Genomic DNA, 21,139 nt, shown 5'->3' on the forward strand with positions numbered 1-21,139 from the left:
TATATTTCAAAATACTTCCTTTTTTTGTGTTTTAATAATGAATTTCATCGCAAAATTATTCATTGGAGAAGCATAATGTGAAATCAAACTGGCCCTAAACATCTCATTACCTGATATTATAAACAGAGAGGCCTCTAGCTTTGATTCAGCCTACGTCTGCTAACTCCTGCCATAATCCACAAAATCTGACATAAAACTTAATTGTACTTCATTTTGAAAGGTGTTATGAATTTCGCAAGAACCAGATTTGACAGTAGTCACATGTATATGATATTCAATTGAGAAAAATAGTCACCAAGCTCCATGAAAAGTGCAAAACAACCAGATCAATGTCTATAACATTCTAATTGATATGCCAACAAGTGCCCCTTCTGTGTTCTAAAATAGCCCATCCCACTATTTGGAGTCTAGTGCGGTGATGGCAATCTGGGTATACTAAGGATAAATATGGTTAATAATATCTCTTGACAGAAAGTTTTATAAGGTTTGTTTGCCAGCTCATGTTTCACCTTATAAGATGTACACTTTCATGTACTTGTATCTAGCCCCGAATTTGTACTAAGTCACCTTCCTCTTCTGTCTGTGCAGAAGGTTGGTGCATATGTACAGTGCAGCATTATTCAGAGACAAATAAGATATACAATGACATGTATTAGGCTAGAACTGCTGGGTCGAGAATAGGACTACTCAAGTTACTGCCAACACCTGTTGGGTACACTGCTCTCACTCTGTTTAACTTCATATTATTTAGATTTCAAAACTTACATTTTGTTGGTATTTGAAATACACAACAATAAACATAATGTAACAGACCTATTCCCAGGATTACTGATATCAATTCACACCAGAAAAGATTGTCATCAATAGATTCTTTCATTCTTTTGAGAAAGAGAAAGAACAAATTTGGCATGAGTCTCTATTGAGTACAGAAACTTGAAAATCTTATCCTGAAGTAGGAAATGACTCATTGACATTAGGCAAAGACACATGGTGATGGAATTATGTCCTAATGTGGAGCGCTGACATATATTTTTTGAAAAAAAAAGAGAAATCTATAAATCAACACAGATAACTAGGATAAATGAAATGAACTTAATCATGTTGTAAAAGAGAATTATTATGTCCTACAACTCATCTTGACATCACCTAATTCCTGATCTCCTAGCTCTACAATTTTTCTATAATCATACTGCTTGACGTGAAAACTTGCAATAATTTACTGACTTAAACATGTAACAGTACAATAATACTTCATATAAAGCCTTAAAAATTAACACAATTGTGTTCATTTTTTTTTCAACTCATTAATAAATCGTATATTTTTTAGGTGATTCAGGTTTTTAGCTAAAAGAAATGGTACAATATAGTGCCTTTTGACATTCAGAGTGAATGAAGTTAAAACCAATATTACAGAGTTAGAAGGAAGATTTACATTGCCTCTCAAAATCAATTATCCAAACCTCTGTTGATCAAATAAATGATTTAAAACGAATCAATATTGACATGTCAACTAGATTTATAGGTACTTGATAGTTAGATTTGGGACCAGAGGCAGTAGAGAAGCAGCACCAAGAAGGAAGGGCCAAAACTTCATTCATAATTCTTATAATGGTTTAAAATCCACAATAAAATGGCAGTATTTATCAAATGTTGTTAATATTTAACAGTGTGGTGAAAGAAAAACCTACATCAGGGAATGAGCACATAAAAAATTACAAAACTATCTGTGTTAAATAAAGATCTGAAACATCTTACTGACTTGAAATCCAATTCTAATAAGGAGGAAAAATACTAAATTTCCACGAACCTTTATCCTTTGCTAACTGCCTTGAACATTTTCATTTGGACACGCATGTATGCCACCATCTTTCTTATGTGGTGTTAAGTTTCCTTTTGAGAGTTAAAAAAGGTAACCAGATTCTGATAAATTGTCCTGGGTTGATCCTATGACCTCAAATTAGTACTGATGTACTGATGGCCTCAAACCTCTGAAGTTACAACCTCAAACCTTCGTAGATATGACCTTTGACCTTACATAACCTACATAACCTAGTGAACCAGAGACGGTATCATACAAAAATAACATACCAAATTAATTTTTCTTTAGGAAATAACTGAGGGAAGGGGAGGGGGGCAAACCAATATTATACAGTATCTATGTTTAATTCATTGTCTGGTTCTACCATTTCTGTCAATTGTGAAACTATGCTTTTTAACACTTTTTGCCTTTCCCGAAAAACACTAATCCCATCAATGAAATGATCATTTTGCACTAATACCATGCACACCATGACACACATTAAAAATGGCATCTCCAATTTCAGTTTTTATTAGGCTTCATTTCTAAACATGCACAATTTACAGGAATCTGCAGACAATTAAATTTGAGAAGGGAGGGGATATTTGCTACAATGAGAAAAAAACAACAACCCAACATGTGGTGTTTAAATAAAGATTGCATAACCTATCTTATTTCCAGACATTTCAATCCTGCTTTAAAACAGGGGAGTCTGTCATATATATTCACAAGGAACTGGAGCCCACCCTTCTATCATATGAAATCAACACCACACTGGTGTGTCAAAAATGTACTCTAAAGGCCACAGGGGAAAATGATACTAATAACTACACAGGGAGAAAATGGTCTCCTCTACAATCAATTTTGGGCGAAACTTACTTGAAAGAAAATATAAGAATCACTTTGACATTTATAAACCCTAATATTTTGCGAAGTTTTAAATTCACTGGTGTATTAAAGTGCTTTTGTTTAAATTTTTAAAGGAAAAAAAATTACAGAATACTTTTGTATAAAGCTTCTGATGCTAGAAATGCTATGAGCTGTTGATCTGTGGTAGCCTGTTTTATAAGATCTGTTTCCAACCAATCCTTTCAAACCAGCGATGATCTGTGGTAGAAAAAAAAAATAACCAAAAGTACAGAGTTTGGTGTCTGTGCACTTTACATTGTGTTGTTGTATACAACCCATGTATAATGTAGAACCATTGTTCACTATAACAGGACATTCTGCACATAAAATTTCTCTACTTTGCCTGTACTTTTGAAATTTCATTTTTTGAACCTAAACCTAACATGACATGTTGCCCACACATCAAATCAAAATCAAATTATAAGATATGCTTTAAAAGAAGATTTTTATATGTGTATGTATTTAAAAACTGATTTGTCATAATTAACACCTCAGGTTTGGATATTTCGATTTCAGATTAACCCTATTTAGTTTATCTCCACTTCAGAACAACCCCGCCCCCACTATACATATACATGGTATATTTTAGCCCAGATGTAAGGAGGAGTCTTACTGTGGGAGGACAGGAGTACCATAGGAAAACCCACATGTATGGACCGGTCACCCCCTCCATTTTGGGTGAGTGCAATATCACTGCACAACTCGACCATCCAATTTTACAAATACTTAAAACACCAATTACATTAGACCTTTCTACATTAATAACTATATGCATTAATACAAAACTTGTCATGCATAATCAAGCCAACCAGATTTTTCGAGCTAGTCTGAATTCAAATACAAGTACCATAATTTTTTCTTTATCATGTCTGACAAGCCGTTTCTTGATTTCTTTTCTCATTTTGATACGAACAATATCAGTCCTCCCAAGAGTATGTAAAGATACCTCAATAACTTGATTTTAATTAGTACATATCCTCCATGCCTCATCACTATGCCATGTAGAAATAAGGTCATCGAGAACACTGATAAATTGGGATTCCTCTGGTGTCTTGTGTTGTTATCTACACAGGGTTTCTTCAACTCAAAACTTAAATATCTCTCTAGTTAGACGTTGCAGCCTTCGGCAAGTTTTTAATATCAAATCTGCGCAAGCATTTTCAGAATGTCATTTGCAACGAAAATCACTGCTTCAGGTCAATTTGGTAAAAAGTTAATCTCGACAGAGTAGGGTTATATACGGAAAAGAAATGCAATGTTGGCTGCTCTATGTTAGCAACAGAATGTTGATCAATACAAACATATTGCTGTTCAGAAAGGTTATTGAGGTCATATTCTTCCCAATTAGGTCAGAAAATACTCTTCCTGACTGCTGTGTGACTGAAATACAACAATTTCGTTAACACAGTATATTTGGTTTAATAACTGTGCTTTTTAGGGTCGAATAATAATATGCTTGACAACCCAGTTCTGATTTATAATTTGAACAAATAACAGATGATGGAGACATAGGAATTGACCATTAGCACACGCCAGAGAACAAAAATAATATACAGTTACTGATTTTATCATACACAAGGTCTTAAGGTGACTAACGACCATCAGTTACATGTATTGAATCCACTGAATTGACCCTTAATTGTTGTTAGTGGGGCTTGTTGTTGGGGTAAATTGGAAAACTTAGGAACACCCAATGATTTAGTTTGTACCACTTCAATTGTCTGTGAAATATTAAAGAAAAAAAAAATTCACAATTATTTCATTAGAAAAATCACAGATATTGTTTCTAATCTGATCCATGTTTGTGGTTTTTATGATGGTGGCCATTCGCCATCTTGAGATTATATTGAAAGTCTTTAGAAACCTTACTGCACAACTGTATATTATCATGCATCACCCTGTAAAACATCAAAACTGTTTGTATTTTCGATTCAATGTATGCAAGTCTTCTGAAATAAGTTCTATGCTGATTCCTTCCGTGCTTGAAATGAAATTCTCTAATGGTCTCCATTCGCCAAATGGTGTACACGTCTCACTCCGCACTAAAGTATACTGACCACAAATTCTTATATGGTCAGTTTATTGATTGATCTAGCTGGCCAGTGCAATATCATAAATCAGAATGCTGTCTGCATTAGACGAACACTATTTAATTAAATTTACCATGAATAGTTTTACTTTTCAAACTGTAAGCAAATCAAGCACTATACTAAGCTTTACATGGGTTTCCAGAGCAAATAAATTGGTATGAACATCTATAGTTTGTAACCAAGCGAAAATTTCATTAAATTGGATACTAGAACCTGTCATAAAAAGCAATATCTTGTCTAGAGCATTGACATGCAGAACAACATTCTATTTACAACTCTGAAGAGTGAAGAGCTTGTTGTGAGAGAAATGCACCGAGTGACCCAATCTCCTAATCATGTGACTGTATTCACAGATATTTACCTATTTCGACACATGTGTTTACCCTGGAGTGTATCATCCATGTGCGTGCTATCAGCTATAGGATTCTTCAACAGAAGGCTTGGTGAGGGAAATAGAAGGTCTAGCGATGAAATTAACCCCTGAAATCTTGGTAATTTGGGAGCTCATTGACCCATGACCCCTTCATCTTCTAATTCTAGTCTATTTTTGTCCTAATAGTGACTCCTTGTGATAGCCTATTGGAAAGGTAACATTGGAAAACACGCACAATTTGTCAAAATAATCATGGGGTCTTCATCTAAGTTTGGGTACAAGGTGGTGATTTAGACTGGCTATTTCTGAAAATTACAGGTTTCAAATTTCAAAGAAAGGTGAAAAAAAAATTAGAAAACGATTGAGAAAACTATATGTTTGTTGAATGACTGAAAGCTGCTTAAGCCCTTTATTAAATGCTTTTAAAAGTACAATATCATCCACATTCTGACCAATGCTGTGTTTGTTTTGTCAAAGTTTGAACATATCATCATTAAATTTTATTTTTCTTGCTATTTTTCTTTTTTATAACTTACTTAAGTTGTAAATATGTTTTTGTCATAATACTGTTGATTAGATAAAATGTTCAGTCAGAGAAATAGAAGATATTTAACGGTTCCTTGTTTAGTTTATAGTCCACAAACATGTCAGAATATCTATCTTTATCATGACTTTGAAGCACGAGTGAAAAAAATAGATATCTTCTGTCACAGGAAACCATTAAATTTTCTTCATTACATTTTTTAAAGGAAAAACAAATGAAAAAAGCTGATCCAAACATAAAGAAAAGCAGTGTTAAAAAAGTACAGGAAATATAAGTGCATTCTCTGAGGTCAGATAGATTGATGTTTGAAAACAAGACAACTTCATTCTGTGAAGACTGCTTCACGTTTTATTCTACCATTCTATTCTGTTATTCTGGTCAGAATCAATTACATAGCTGTTTTATAAACTAAATTAGATAACCCAGAAATGTACTCTGGAATTATTTGGTGAAAAAGCAACTTTTTCTTCCTACACTTCATTTGTGTCCAGACAGGAAAATCGGTGAATTTCAATGCAGTGACTAGACAGCACAGATTTTTTCGGTCAAAACTATGGGAAGTTAGTGATGACTTAAGATTTCTTGTATCATCATTGCACAGTATTGATATAGGTTGTTATCAATGTGATAAATTCTGATATTTCACTAGCAAATTTGTAACGAAAATGTAAAATTTTATTTAACAGGAAAAACATTTTTCAGTGAAGAAAGTTAGCCACAATATAAGATAAGAATTTATATTGCATGTAAGGTTTCTTTATAATGTTTGTAGCATGATTGTCTGACTAAGACAAAAATGCCTGATTTTTGGACTGTATTCAGCCCTCCCCTGGACTAGATATGACACACCAACAGGAAAATGTGACATAAAATTCACCATCTCATTTAAGCTTCAGTCTACACTATCAATATTGGTTTTAAGGATGTATGCTAGCTATTTTTATGGAATATCTCCATCCCAAGAGAATTCCATGCTAGGAGATATTGCTTTCTGCAAAGACTGTATTAAATGATGTCATGCAAGAATTTTGCATCTTTATATCATAATTGGTTATAAAAATAATGTTGTTAAGAGGATGATGGGAAGAATTCAAGGGAGATAAGTCTATTACAAACTGAGTGAAAGGGAGCAAGACTTAACTGAAGATAATAAAAAGGAGAAAGGATTTTAATTTCTGTTGAAAAAAAAAACAAAACAAAAAAATTGACTATAACAGAAATTTCCTTGTGAAAATTCTATTTTGAATAATTATACACAAAATAGTACATCAGTAAATCTTTCCAGTTAATGAGGCTTTCAATGAAAGTCAGGTTTCACTGAATATTTCCCCATAACACTGTATAAAGATGGATTGTAAAATACTAAAATAATTTCAATAATATTAACTTTAATAATAATAATTTCTAAAAATAATGGAATATGCAATTGAACAATTTAAAAACTTAAAATAGCAATATGCAATAATATATGTATTCAAATATTAAAAAACTGTAGAAACCTTCCAGAGTCTGTCAAATCAGCAGAAATATCAGTACGTATCATCATATCTACATCATTTTTTCTTCACATTTCCACGATGATCTGCCCAGATATCTCCTGCTCACTGCATGACACGTCTGTTTTAAATATCAACAAGACAGCTTCCCATCCAACTCTACTTAAGATTCTGACACTAACAGCCTAATAATTTAGAGTATATTATGGGCAACATCATAAATGATAGATGGAGTTCAGCAAGGCTAATACATATATACTTTTAAGTAAATAGATTAGGCCGGAAAAATTGTACAATTTGTTATTACTTATAATGTCTGGTTCCTTGGACAGATTTATTTGTTATCATTTTTCTTAAATGTAGCAACATAACGAATGCCAATATAGCAATATAAGGAATGAAGATGAACGTCAATTAGGATCAAGTTTGACCTATTATGTACAGATCTTATATCACCATAATGATTAAACATATTAAGTCTAAGAAAATGTTTCAATTGTTTGCACTAGCCGATAATGAGGGGTAGGCTGACAAAATTCCAACAATTTAGAATGTTAAGAAAAATTCTAATTGTTAAAATATATTTTTCCTCTTTTGTATTTATCTGCAAAAGTTAAAGGAACTTTAGTTTTAATACATGTAAAATCTGGTGGGCTTATTACCGACATTATTTAGGATGTATGTGATACTGAGCAGGGACTTGATGGTAAAACATAATATGAATTACAGGGACTTGATGGTAAAACACGATATGAATTACAGGGACTTGATGGTAAAACATGATATAAATTACAGGGAATTGATGGTAAAACACGATACAAATTACAGGGACTTGATGGTAAAACATGATACAAATTACAGGGACTTGATGGTAAAACATGATACAAATTACAGGGAATTGATGGTAAAACACGATACAAATTACAGGGACTTGATGGTAAAACATGATACAAATTACAGGGAATTGATGGTAAAACATGATATGAATTACAGGGACTTGATGGTAAAACATGATACAAATTACAGATAAACCAATACATTAATTCAATAAGTTGTATTTGGTGTATTTCATATGAATTGTAACTATAATATTCAATATCAGGATATAAAAGATATTTGTGTATATTTATTGATAAAATAAGACAGAAGTTCCTCTATCAAATGATTATGTAATACCAAGCACACGTCTTCACCATATTATTCAGCAACTATTGAAGAATTATATACACATTTTTGCTCCAGCTGTTACTTAAATACTTTTTTCCAGGCAATTTCATCACTATCTTGAAACTCTACACACACATTTCTTTCTTTCTTATACCACTTAGTATTCCAGAAAAAATCTACAGACAGAGCTGGTCAACACATTTTAAAAGCAATATTATTTTCACTATATGAAGAGGTTTAAACACAGCAAATTAGGTCAATACAACTCTATTAAGCAAAGAATAATGTAAAAGGACATTTTACTTCTCAGCGATACTACAACAACAACAATTATTCCTGGAGAGAGTGCATGCCTGTTACCTACAATTTAATGACCGTACATTAATACTTTAAGCATAAAGCTACACTGTAATGGTAATGCCTGAACACTAATCACTTCAGTTTTTTTTCCCCTTATTTATAGAAAATGACTGTTTTAACGGTACACATCAGATTGTACCAACATAATGCTTTGATCACTGTGCTCTGAGTAATACCATTAAATGTTGTTTTATACATTTTTTTCAATTTTTTTCTTTCTTTTTTTAATAAATTAATACTGTCCCGTTAATGTTCCATACTGCACATCAGACTAAATCTATAGCATTTTTTGTCGGTAACGAGCGTGAGAGATAACTTTCTAGTAAAGACTTTTATTAGAAGGTGCACTGTGACTTGATACATCTATATCACCAAGACGTTTTACACCGGGACAAGAGTCTACACTAATCAAATTGTAAACGAGCAGAAAGCTCGACTCGGCTGTAGATAGACATCCATTACGACAATGTGAACACTAGCACATTAGGCCAAAGAGGATGTATTTTTTGTTGAAAATAACGAGATTTCTGAGAAACAACATGCCAATTTTTACGTAATGTTGGGTCGTTTATCGAGTAATTGTACATAGATATGTAGTAAAGTACACATGTTTTAGACATGGCTGATAAGGTAGAGTATATTAGCCGTCAGCTGGTGAATCAACTGACAGATAGGGTAAAAACTGACCACTTCTCCCTTCTGACCCATTAATCACGCCAGTAACTGGCTACCTCCAATTAAATATTGACCATGGCTTTTAATCCACATGGCCAATTAAATACCTAATATATCTATATCAATGAAATGCTGACCATGGCTTTAATACAGTCTAATAATTAAATAATAACAATGTCTAGAGTCCAGTCTGGAAATTAAGTTATCCTGGTACTGACTTTGTCTATAGTCCAGTCTACTAATAAAAGACTGACCAGGCCTTTAATCCAGCCTGGCGATCAAATACTGACCATGGCTTTAATCCAGCCTGGTAAGTTATAGTATCAGGTCACAAGTCTCTAAGGTCTAAGGCCTGTTAAGTTATTGTCTATAGTCCAGTCTACCAATAAAAGACTGACCAACCTGGTAATTAAATACTGACCATGCCTCTAGTCCAGTCTGGCAATCAATTAGTGACCATGCCTCTAGTCCAGTCTGGCAATCAATTACTGACCATGCCACTAGTTCAGTCTGGCAATTAATTACTGACCATGTCTCTAGTCCAGTCTGGCAATTAATTACTGACCATGCCTCTAGTCCAGTCTGGCAATCAATTACTGACCATGCCACTAGTTCAGCCTGGCAATTAATTACTGACCATGCCTATAGTCCAGCCTGGCAATTAATTACTGACCTTGTCTTTAGTCCAGCCTGCCAATTAATTATCGGCCATCACATAAAGCCTAACTATGTATATATTAATGAATCTATTTATCAGCTAGACTCACTATGAACAGTCTGTCCACCACTTTAGGTGAATCTGTTAATTAATCCACTGACCACTATAATAAGTTCCACCTACATTAGCCTTGTTTGGCCTAATGTAATATTTATATAAACTATGACTAACGGAGATCCAATCAATCGCTCAGACTCGCTGGCTTCAGCTTCTAAGTTTTTTTTTTATTTGATGTGGGGGATGTGTTTGTACCCACTCAACCATCTACATAGGGCGGTATTCCTTCTCATATAGTTCTACGCGCCATCTAGTATACCGTCATGTGCTAAGCACCCTTTAGCCTGGAGTAGCTTGTAAAGCTACAGAGCCGGCTTGCAGTATACATACAGACCTCTATGAATCATAGTCCGCGTCTCACTTCCACCAACGCATCATCACAGTGAATCGGTACATGGCATCATCATTCTGAACTCTTACGAAAGAAAACTGTCAATCTCGATAAGACACAGTTGATGTGATACACTGCACCTTTTTGTCCTTTCTGTTGTAGTCTAATTGTAAATAGGAATACATTTCTCGTATTTTGTGTATAACATGGATAGCCAATGTTTCATAGAAATAGCAAGGATAGCAACTGTTTCATAAAAATGATACTATTATACCTATTGAGATGAAAGTCTGCTCCTGTTGCAGATGAATATAATAATTTTTGTGATGGTCTTAGCTCAGAATATTGATCCTGCCACTTGTGGAAACCTAGTCAGGCATCTCGATTAAGCGCATCAGGAAATCAAAGGGCAGTAACTCTTACAAACTTGTACAGCATAAACCATAAAATGCTGGTTTATTTATACTCTGCTTTAGAGAGATAATGATATTTCAGTCAAACAAAATTCTGAAATAAAAATCTGAATTTGAGACAGACTGTTTAGTTTATTATGTCACATTACTTTTAGAAACAACTGGATTATTTACCAGGTCACACCAAAACTAATCCTTTGCCTGACTGATGTACAGTTCTCAAAACACTATCATACAGGATTGTAGGACTTACTTTAGCCTGTTACAATTAAAACACACCATATTCTCTAACATATTATAACTGCACTTATATGTGTGTGTCTATCTTAACAGTCAAGAGTCATAAACTCAATCAGTTTTAATTTCTACAACCTGTCTATAACTACCACATTATTGAAAAAACCTCTCTATAAGGACTCCTTGTGTATAATGTTTTTATTCACAAAACACTGAAAATTAATCAGTTGTATTAGTTTTTCACTTCATTTGTTTTAATATGCTTCTATTGGTTCATTGAAATCTAACCCAGTACACCAAATGAATGAAATTCAACAAAGTCCAACATAAAAGTATGTTAAAACCTGCTTATCTGCTCAGTTATAAGCTCATTTGACAGATGGACAAGTAAAGCATGGTGATCACATGACACAAAGCGTTACAGTATTTTTCCTCCATTAAACAGTAAAATATTCATAACAAAACGTTAGATTTGTATTATGCTTTTGCAACAAAAAATCCTTACGACAGATTTTACTAATGCAGAGAACAGCTTGTGATTGAATCACAGTCGCCAATCCTGCAACAGTGGTCCCAGTAAACCTGCCCCATCCATAACAATTACATCTGAATTGGTCACTCAAGTAAAAAATCTATACAAAATCATTTGTTTGAAAAACATGATTTATCGAAGCATCCTTCACTGTATTCAGACATTGTTTTGACAATTTCTGCTATGTCAAATTAAATTTGGTATCAGATAGGATAGAATCTGGAAGGATTAACCAGCTTTCCTGTACCTAAAATGGACACCTTAGACAGGTTTTCTGTATCTGAGATGGACACATTAGACAGGTTTTCTGTATCTGAGATGGACACATTAGACAGGTTTTCTGTATCTGAGATGGACACATTAGACAGGTATTCTGTGTCTGAGCTAGACACTTTAGTTATGCATCTACTGTACACATTAGACAGGTTTCATTATGAGATGGACACATTAGACAGCTTTTCTGTATTTCAGATGGACATTTTAGACAGGTTTCCTGTGTCTCCTTATCTGAGATGGACACATTATACAGGTTTCCTGTGTCTGAGCTGGAAACTTCAGTTCTGTATCTGAGATGGACATGTTAGACAGGTTTTCTGTATCTGAGGTGGACACATTAGACAGGTTTTCTGTATCTGAGATGGACACATTATACAGGTTTCCTGTGTCTGAGCTGGAAATTTCAGTTCTATATCTGCTGTACACATTAAACAGGTTTTCTGTATCTCCTTATCCGAGATGGACACATTATACAGGTTTCCCGTGTCTGAGCTAGGAATTTCAGTTCTGTATCTGGTGTACACATTAGACAGGTTTTCTTATCTCCTTATCTGAGATGGACACATTATACAGGTTTTCTGTATCTCCTTATCTGAGATGGACACATTATACAGGTTTTCTGTATCTCCTTATCTGAGATGGCCACAGAGAGGTTATAGGTTTTCTATTTCTAGTTTAGGAATCAACACATCCTTTGTCCACCTCTGGATATTTCTCTCAGAAACATATCCCCCAAGGTAGATATGTCACCTGGTCATTGACACTGACACACAAGTCTGAGGAAGTCGCACACAGATACAGCACAGCTATATAAAGGTCTAACAGACAATCTGCTCAGCCCTTCCTATTCCTCTTGGCATGGCCAAGATAAACTTTCGTTAATTATCGAAGTCTATGTGGTTGTCCTGTTGTCAAGTTCTTATTTATTTTTTCCTTATTTGACCATCAGCAAAGCAGGGCTGTTTGGATGTCACCAGAAAGCCTATGTTGAATATCGGAAACCTCACAGCAGCTGTTAGTGTAGCCAGCTTCGATCCTGACGATTGATCAATACTCCATTAAGCCCAGAGAATGAGGGGGCGACATAGATGGGTTCTATACCCCTTATCAACATGTGTAATTGGATTTTCTAAGCCACTGTCCTCACTTTATACTTCTAATCTCTGAAAAAACCTTCCTGGTCTACAGAAATCACATTTAGGTTTTGAACACTCAGTGTATATGGGATAATGGTTTCCTTATACACAAGTATATTAAACAATTGTATAAACAATATTCATTTACCAGTTTTATATTTGTGGTAAAATCCATTAGCCCCTTATATCTTAATTTCTTTATCATATGTTGATAATCTATCCAAACGTAATTTCTTGTATTAACAATTTTTTATTCTGTTGATAATATATATATATATATTTCAAGTTTGCTTCATATTTTCTTTAATGATTTTTCTTGAACTAGAAATGTCGGTACAACATTAATGCCCCCACAATCCCTTGCATATTGTGATATATTGCAGGAACAGATGACAAGGATTTCAAACAGACATAGATTACAAAGTCCAGTAACTAACAGTGGGATCTGATGGCAAAATTATGTAAACCAACAGGTTGAACCCACATACCAAATTTCCAAACATAACAGAAAGAAGTTAGGAAAACTGATAAAAACTACATCTAAAATTTGTCATCCAAGATTCAACCTACTACTGTAACCCTGTAATTGGAAGCAACACCAAATATTTAGTCATAATGTCTGAACATCATGAAAAAAGGTCTGCAAAACAGCCATCTTGCACAATATTCTACTTACAAAGGACCTTAATCTGAATTTGACTTTTTTTAACAGGATTCAAACCTCTATAACCCTGAAAGTCATCAGCTGTGAACAAAGTCAGAAAAATTGATATTTTCAAGATTTCCTTAGTGCAAAAAGGCCATAACTCCACCTAAATTTGGAATTTTTGGCTTTTATTTATACCTGATCTAAAGATTGAATCCATGTACCAAATTTGAAGTTGTTATATCCAAACATGAGGGAATCCAAAACACTACCTACTTACACACAATATTCTACATGCAAATTTCAATTCCATGGCTGGGATTCAAACATGATCTGTAACCCCACAGTTAAGGCTACACACCAAATTCAAATTCATTATCTTCAAAGATAACAACAACAAAACAAAAAAAAACTCTGGAAAACAGTTTTAGGATGTACAGACAGACAGGCAATGGAAAAATTCTAATTTTAATTTGATAATGCCTATTTTACAACTGGTCAGATCAGGCAGCTCATTTTGTCATATTAGAAAAGTCACTATATTTGGCATATGATCATATAAGAAAAGTATTATTATACAGGTTGTCAGGAAAGATAGGAAAAGTCATTTCATCTTGCACATCAAGCAGGTTTTATAGTCAGCGTTTACAATTTGGAAATAACTTCATAATTGAATCTATAATCACTACAGGTATCCACAGTAAGAGTTCCCACATCTCCAGTAGAGGATTGCATGGTAATTAAGCCACTAGCCAACCTACGTAATTAGCTATTAAAGTGTTGTATGTTTTGGTCAAATAATGATGCATACAATTTTCAACAACTAAATTTAAAAAAAAAAAAAAAAAGAGAGAGAAATTATCTCAAGGGACCACTTCATTAAAGAAAACTTTTTTCTCAAAATTTTTTTCTTCTTTTCACTTCTGAAAGCAAAGAAAATGAAAACTTGCTCCAAAGCTTTTAAGTTCATCAATATTTCATGATTTACATAAGCATATTCTCCTTTCTATGACTTCAAGCTGCATTTTTTGATGCAAGGGAGATTACTCCGATACGCTAAAGCAACTTTTGTATCCTTGACATCAACATCCATGCTAAAAAACATAACATCAGAGAACCACATGTTATGAATAATACAGTGCATGTAATACAAGCAACAATGTCAGACAGAGGGTGATGTTGACTGATTTCCCTGACGTGAGACTTCACAAGACTTGTCCATGAAAAATGGATTGCATGCTACGCTCTGTTAGGTATGATGTCAACAAGAATATTTCAGTTGAAACTTTATAATATGTTATAATTAGACAAAAAATAAATATACACACAAACATCTCTTTGAATGGTAATTACGTCACAAACAAGTGTAATGTCAATTCAGATAGATTGACAGCTTCAAATCTATTCCGTTTCACCTGTTTGATTATGAACACATTTTCAATTCTGCAAAGGGAGATAAATAAGGAAATTTATGTCGAGGTAATGTCACATCCAAATCTATACATTCATTTAATAAGAATGACATGAAATCCTACACAGAGAAAAATTACATTGAGTGTTTTATTACGCAGTTTGAATAATGTTAATTATAGAAGTTGTGATCTACATGAAGGAGAACTGGCTGACTGTAACACAGACATTTCAAGCAAGATGACACAAGGCTAAATCAGTCTTCTTAATATACATTTACAGTTTTATACAAATCTGAATCTACCAGGCATTTGTCAAAAGTAGACAGCCTTTAGATATTTTGGATAACTTGTAATTTCTTGATACTTTAACCATGGTACTTACAAATTTTTTTTAATACATTTAAAACATATCTTTGTTTATAGTATCATTTAAATAAACATTATTTAATACATTTAAAACATATCTTTGTTTATAGTATCATTTAAATAAACATTATTTAATACATTTAAAACATATCTTTGTTTATAGTATCATTTAAATAAACATTATTTAATACATTTAAAACATATCTTTGTTTATAGTATCATTTAAATAAACATTAATGTAGTGATTTATTTCTTTTTCTTGCTAAGATATCTTCATCAATTATTAAGAGTAGAGCCGATGTTGTTAGAAATGAACCACAAGAAATTAGTATCAACAGCATAACTCTTTGATAAATTTAATTGTTTTCTCCCAGAAACACTAGATTTTTATATATAAAAAAGGCATGAATTCTTGCAGTGATACAAGATTTTCAAAAGAACATGTCTTTAAAAATTGTTGATTATAAACATAAATATATATATAGTATATCTCATGAGGTATTTGTCATGGTGTAGTTATCACAAATCAGGTGTAAATTAATGAGTTAAATTTTGAAAAAACACATTTTAAGCACATAATATCACACAAATCATACACACAAAAAGAGGCCTTAATTATACTGTACACGTGTCAACAATGTTGAAAACTTGCTGAATCCTTCCTTATACTTAAATCTTTACCATTTCTAAACCACGTACAATTTTTTACATGTACTATGCCTGGATCAGGCTTCAACCCTTTTGAATCCTTATTGTGTGTGTTGAATGGCTATGGCTAGACACAACAGTATTATACAAGGCACATGTACAACAGTGTATCAAACCTGTGTTAGAACGATGATGGTTGTCTGTCGTCTGCTTCCTCTGTGTGTCTCTCACACAATGATTTCACCGTCAACAAATGTCACCCAGGAATCACAACCAATTCTCAAACACTCAGAAATTATTTTCGACAGAAATTGAACCAGATAAGTCCATCACATATATCTAATAGTACACCTAATGCTAGGCTGGAGTACAACCTTAAATAGAACTTGCCTCCCAATTGACTCGCTTGGGTAATTACTCAAAACACCAGCTACGTAATCATAATTAAGTCGTAAAAATACACATCTCTTTTTGTAAAGTTCGGTCATGCATGGATCAGATATAAAGCTAAGTCGCAATCAACACGATCTTTTATCACAGATAGCATTAGTTACAGGCCTACACTATACATTGCATTCAATTAACTCCACTGCCCCACCAACTTGTTTCAGTAATCTGACGCTACTACAACTATGATACTTACACATTCAATACAATTTTTTCTTAAAACAATATTATGTAATTTATCACAGCTTTTAAACTGATCAAGATTTGACAACTGAATACAATAGGTCTCTAATCATGTCAAGAATAATTGGTAAGATATTTTTCCCCTATGGGTAAGCCCCACATACATTACAAAATCTGACACGACTTCGAGGTCAAAACACACTAGGTCACATGACAGCTGTCATTGTTATTCAAATACCGATGGTTGTTCAAATTGAAAAAAATCAAGATATACGTTTTTACATTTTTTTGTATTTTCTTAATGACCAAAATATCTGAGTTTAAATATATATTGTGCATATTTCCACAGATTCTGATTTAGACAGGGATTGTATATAGAACAGATCAAACTGTATAATGGTGGGATCAATTTTCAAAAAAAGTCTGCAATTTTTTAAATCAATGATTACAAATATTACATAAATACATCACAGGCAAATGTTGTTAACAACAGCACTTCAAAAATACAAAAAGAAGATTACACAAAACCCACCTAATAAAGCTCGCCATGTAAAATCCCCTGTGTTGTGATATTTGTTATATGAAGGGATTTAATACATTTGGAAAATCATCATCACAACATGATTGTGAGAGTTGCGTCTTACTTATTAATTATCATCACAGTTCTACATTCATAAATACTCATATGTCAGCAGCTTCAAAAAGCCTTGTTAGCTTTCATAACTCAAACTGGAGCTTTTTCACATCAGTAACAAGAATACTTGAACATTTAGTGATTTGAGGTTTTTTAATTTCCAGATGTGTGGCTTATATAACGATGCAATTTATATGTGGAGGAAAACAAAAATAATCAACACAATGACGAAAACCTTTGTAGTGTATGTAATGTAAGCATCATTATGATATGTATTGTTCATTAGCACTGTAGCCAGGTACATCTAACATGTACTGATCTACTCATATGACAGCTACAATATTGGGTTTTTTTCTGGCTACACTCAACAATATCAATACAGCGGGTAAAAATTTCTTAACACAACAGAGGATCTGCAAAAAAATATTGGGTTTTTAAATAAAAGCATTTAGATTTAAAAAATGGGAAAAAATTGTAAATCCACAAATATTATTTCTAAAAAAATATACTAAGATATGGGTCAAACCACTGATGACATTGTAAAGCATGTAGACCTTAGTTCATATGATATTCAAATGGACAATTCATGGTAAAATCTTTTTCAAAACAAACAGGCAGATTTCTAGAAGACAAATTAAGATTGTTTTTCCTTCAACAACTGTATGTTATTTTCCTATATCAAATAATCAGGGTTATTAAAGCTATACCAACATTTTAAAAATTCTTTTAACAAGACAATGAAATATATAGATCACATAAAGTCATGTAGTCATGTAGAGAACGGTCCCTTCAGTCACATTTTGTAGATATATTAAGGTCCACAAATGTTTTTGAAATTTCAAACATATATAAGAAATATTCATGTGATTTTCCTGCTCAACAAAATACTGAATGCTAGTATATACAAATACATTACAATATTTTAAAATAATTTTACTTTATCTTCAGCGAAAAACACAAAATATCTCTCAATGGAAGTAAAACATGAACCATTAAAAGCTTTATCTTCATTCAACATCCTGCGTTTTCATAAAAAAATCATGAACATAGCATATTTTAATGGCATCCTTTCAGTTATCACGTAACCATGACAACCATTGCAGTGTGTTCCACCAATATTACCATGCTACATTTGTGTGTAAGAGAAGACATCATGAAAAATATTTAGAGTTGCTTCCCTTCTCTCACCCTTTCCCATTTCACACACACATTAAAGCTGTAGCGGAGAACAGAACAACTACTCTAATGTACCCAGAGTTCCTATCCCTTGTAGTCTCTGAAACATAGTCTAGATAGCTAGATAGGAGATAAACAGGATCTTTTTGTCAGATCCTTGTCCATTTTTTCAATAAATTATACAAGTTTTCAAAATTTCCATGAACTTTTGGTGGAAATGATATCTAAAGAAACATACTGCTAGTTGGCATATCAAGGTTCAACATTTGCTGGATACACATCTCATATTCTGAAGTATTTACTATCAATTAATTTATATGATGGTTTAAAATATATTTCATATGAAAACCATCACAGAATAATGAAAATACAAAAAAAAAGTATATATATATCATATGGGATTTTTTTTAAATGTGGCATTTAAGGCATTCAAAGTAAAACTAAAAACACAACAGAAATGTACATCAGACATAAGTGTTATTTAAACTTCAGCTTGAAATTGTACAATTTTGTCTGTGACAATTACGATATTAATTAGATGAATCAATTAAAATGAATATCTTCATTATAAACATAAATAACAAGACGGTTACAGTCTCCTAAATGAACATCCACAGTTTCAACAAATTGTTTTTATGACATCATGGATTATCTGATCTTCTTGGTGTTTATTATCAAAAAGAATTTTCAATTTGTTTTTATGATTGTCTCTTCTTTGATGAAACATTGAATTAACGAAAGATCAATTTTATTTGAAAATAACTTTGCAAATACCATTTTTTCCCCTTCGTACAATAATGAAGCTTTATATTTAGACTGAAAAGTACATTTCTATTTTTATTTTTGCCTGAAAAGTACATTTTCTTTTTAAACTCAACTGAAAAGTGCATGATTAAACAAACTAAAAAGTACATTTCAAAAATGTAGAGAAGAATATTTTTGACCAATAATGTTCAAAATGAAACACAGGCTTCAAATCTACATATCTTATTGAAAACAAATTACCTGTTCAAAAAATCAGATGAAGGAAACTCTTCAACTCTTTTATTGTTGTTTTAAACAATGAATAACTGTGTTAAACTCAAATTTATATTTTTGGCAATTTATTTATTCTACCTTTATATTCAAAAAACTTGCAACTTAAATCACAAATTACAGGTAGATTTAAAACAGAAAATCGGATAAAATTGATCACCTATAGATCTCTACATTCTTTACTGAAATTTTCCTTTTAGCATCAAATGAGTGAAAACGTAGAAATTTAATCAAGAAAATAACAAATTTAGATGCTTTCGCAAAATATTTCAGATGACAAATTCTCTAATAAATACATGTATGAATAATGAAGATTAAATTTTACATTTCAAACCAAATTTATGTCATTCCTTAAAAACGGTCTCAGTTATGTAACAATACGAGAATCAATTTTGCACATAATGTTGCAGAAATACACACACACATTCACTATACTTAGTCTTGTAAAAATTGGAATTTTCATCACGAATTCTTTGCAAAGACATTTATTTAATAACAATACAAATAAATCAATGTCTTGAAGGAAATTTTTAAACCTGAAAGTAAATGTTCAAACTTACCTTCGTAATCGGAGAGTGCTTGTTTTAATTATACACAGGACAGAGTTAGTTAAAGATCTGGAGTTATTTATTGGTAATTTGTTTATAAGCATATAAGAATCTATATTAAGAAATCACCAATGAACTGCTGAAATTGAAAATATATTTGCTTCTAATGTTGAATTTTTTTTTTAATTTAGTGATTTAGTGAGTGGCAAGCAAACATTCCAACAACGTTGAATACATAACAGATTTTCCTGAGAAATTCAAATTATATAATTGCATTATTTTTTGACAAATTTTTCTCATGTCTCACTTCTTAGCCAACAATTTTTTTTTAATTTCAAAATTCAAATCAAAATGCAGAATTTCTTTAATCTATATCAACAAATCTACTGGAAATAATAAAATTCAAATTAACCAAATGTTACAATGGTCAGACATTTTGAGTGTTTATTGTTGTATATGTCATCATTCAGACAGAATGAGAAGAGAAACAAAAAATAGATCAAGGTCATTCTACGTTACAGGAACATCAAACTTTGTTATTAGAAGCACAATGCTACCTACAATGCTGGACGACAATTTTCTTCACTGACGTTTCAAATTAGGAGTAAAAATCTTACCTCAAATCCATCTTTACCGCGTCGTCATAGAGGTACTGTAACAAAAAGAATTATCAATTAAAAACCAGGTAAATTCACGCTGAATACAGTATTGTATGAATCCTAGTTGAAACAAAATGATGATGTTTCATTTAACTAACTTAATAACAGAAATATCAATCTATAATAAAACATATTATGATACATTTTTGTGTAGAATGTGTCCAAAGTTTTCACAAATAATAAGCTAAAAATATCAAAACTGTTTTTGAATAACTCAAAATTTTGACATCTTTTGTAATGACCTATTAGTGAAACAAGTCCCCTCTCCCCCCA

The 21,139-nt window shown here is 32.5% G+C and overlaps 1 protein-coding gene across 2 annotated transcripts in view; it reads right to left on the reverse strand.

The window, feature by feature from the left end:
- Positions 1-20,856, reverse strand: part of LOC132564296 (nuclear hormone receptor HR96-like) — a 71,067-nt gene extending 50,211 nt beyond the window's left edge. For both annotated transcript variants that reach the window (XM_060228968.1, XM_060228967.1), the window contains exon 1: positions 20,825-20,856. In XM_060228968.1, coding sequence (XP_060084951.1) covers positions 20,825-20,835 — 11 coding nt within the window. In that variant the 5' untranslated portion in view covers positions 20,836-20,856. The remainder of the gene's footprint in view (positions 1-20,824) is intronic.
- Between the last annotated feature and the right edge of the window lie 283 nt (positions 20,857-21,139).

Source organism: Ylistrum balloti, unplaced genomic scaffold (assembly GCF_031769215.1).
Source record: "Ylistrum balloti isolate Yb309-2 unplaced genomic scaffold, AGI_CSIRO_Ybal_v1 Utg372148, whole genome shotgun sequence".
Taxonomy (NCBI): domain Eukaryota; kingdom Metazoa; phylum Mollusca; class Bivalvia; order Pectinida; family Pectinidae; genus Ylistrum; species Ylistrum balloti.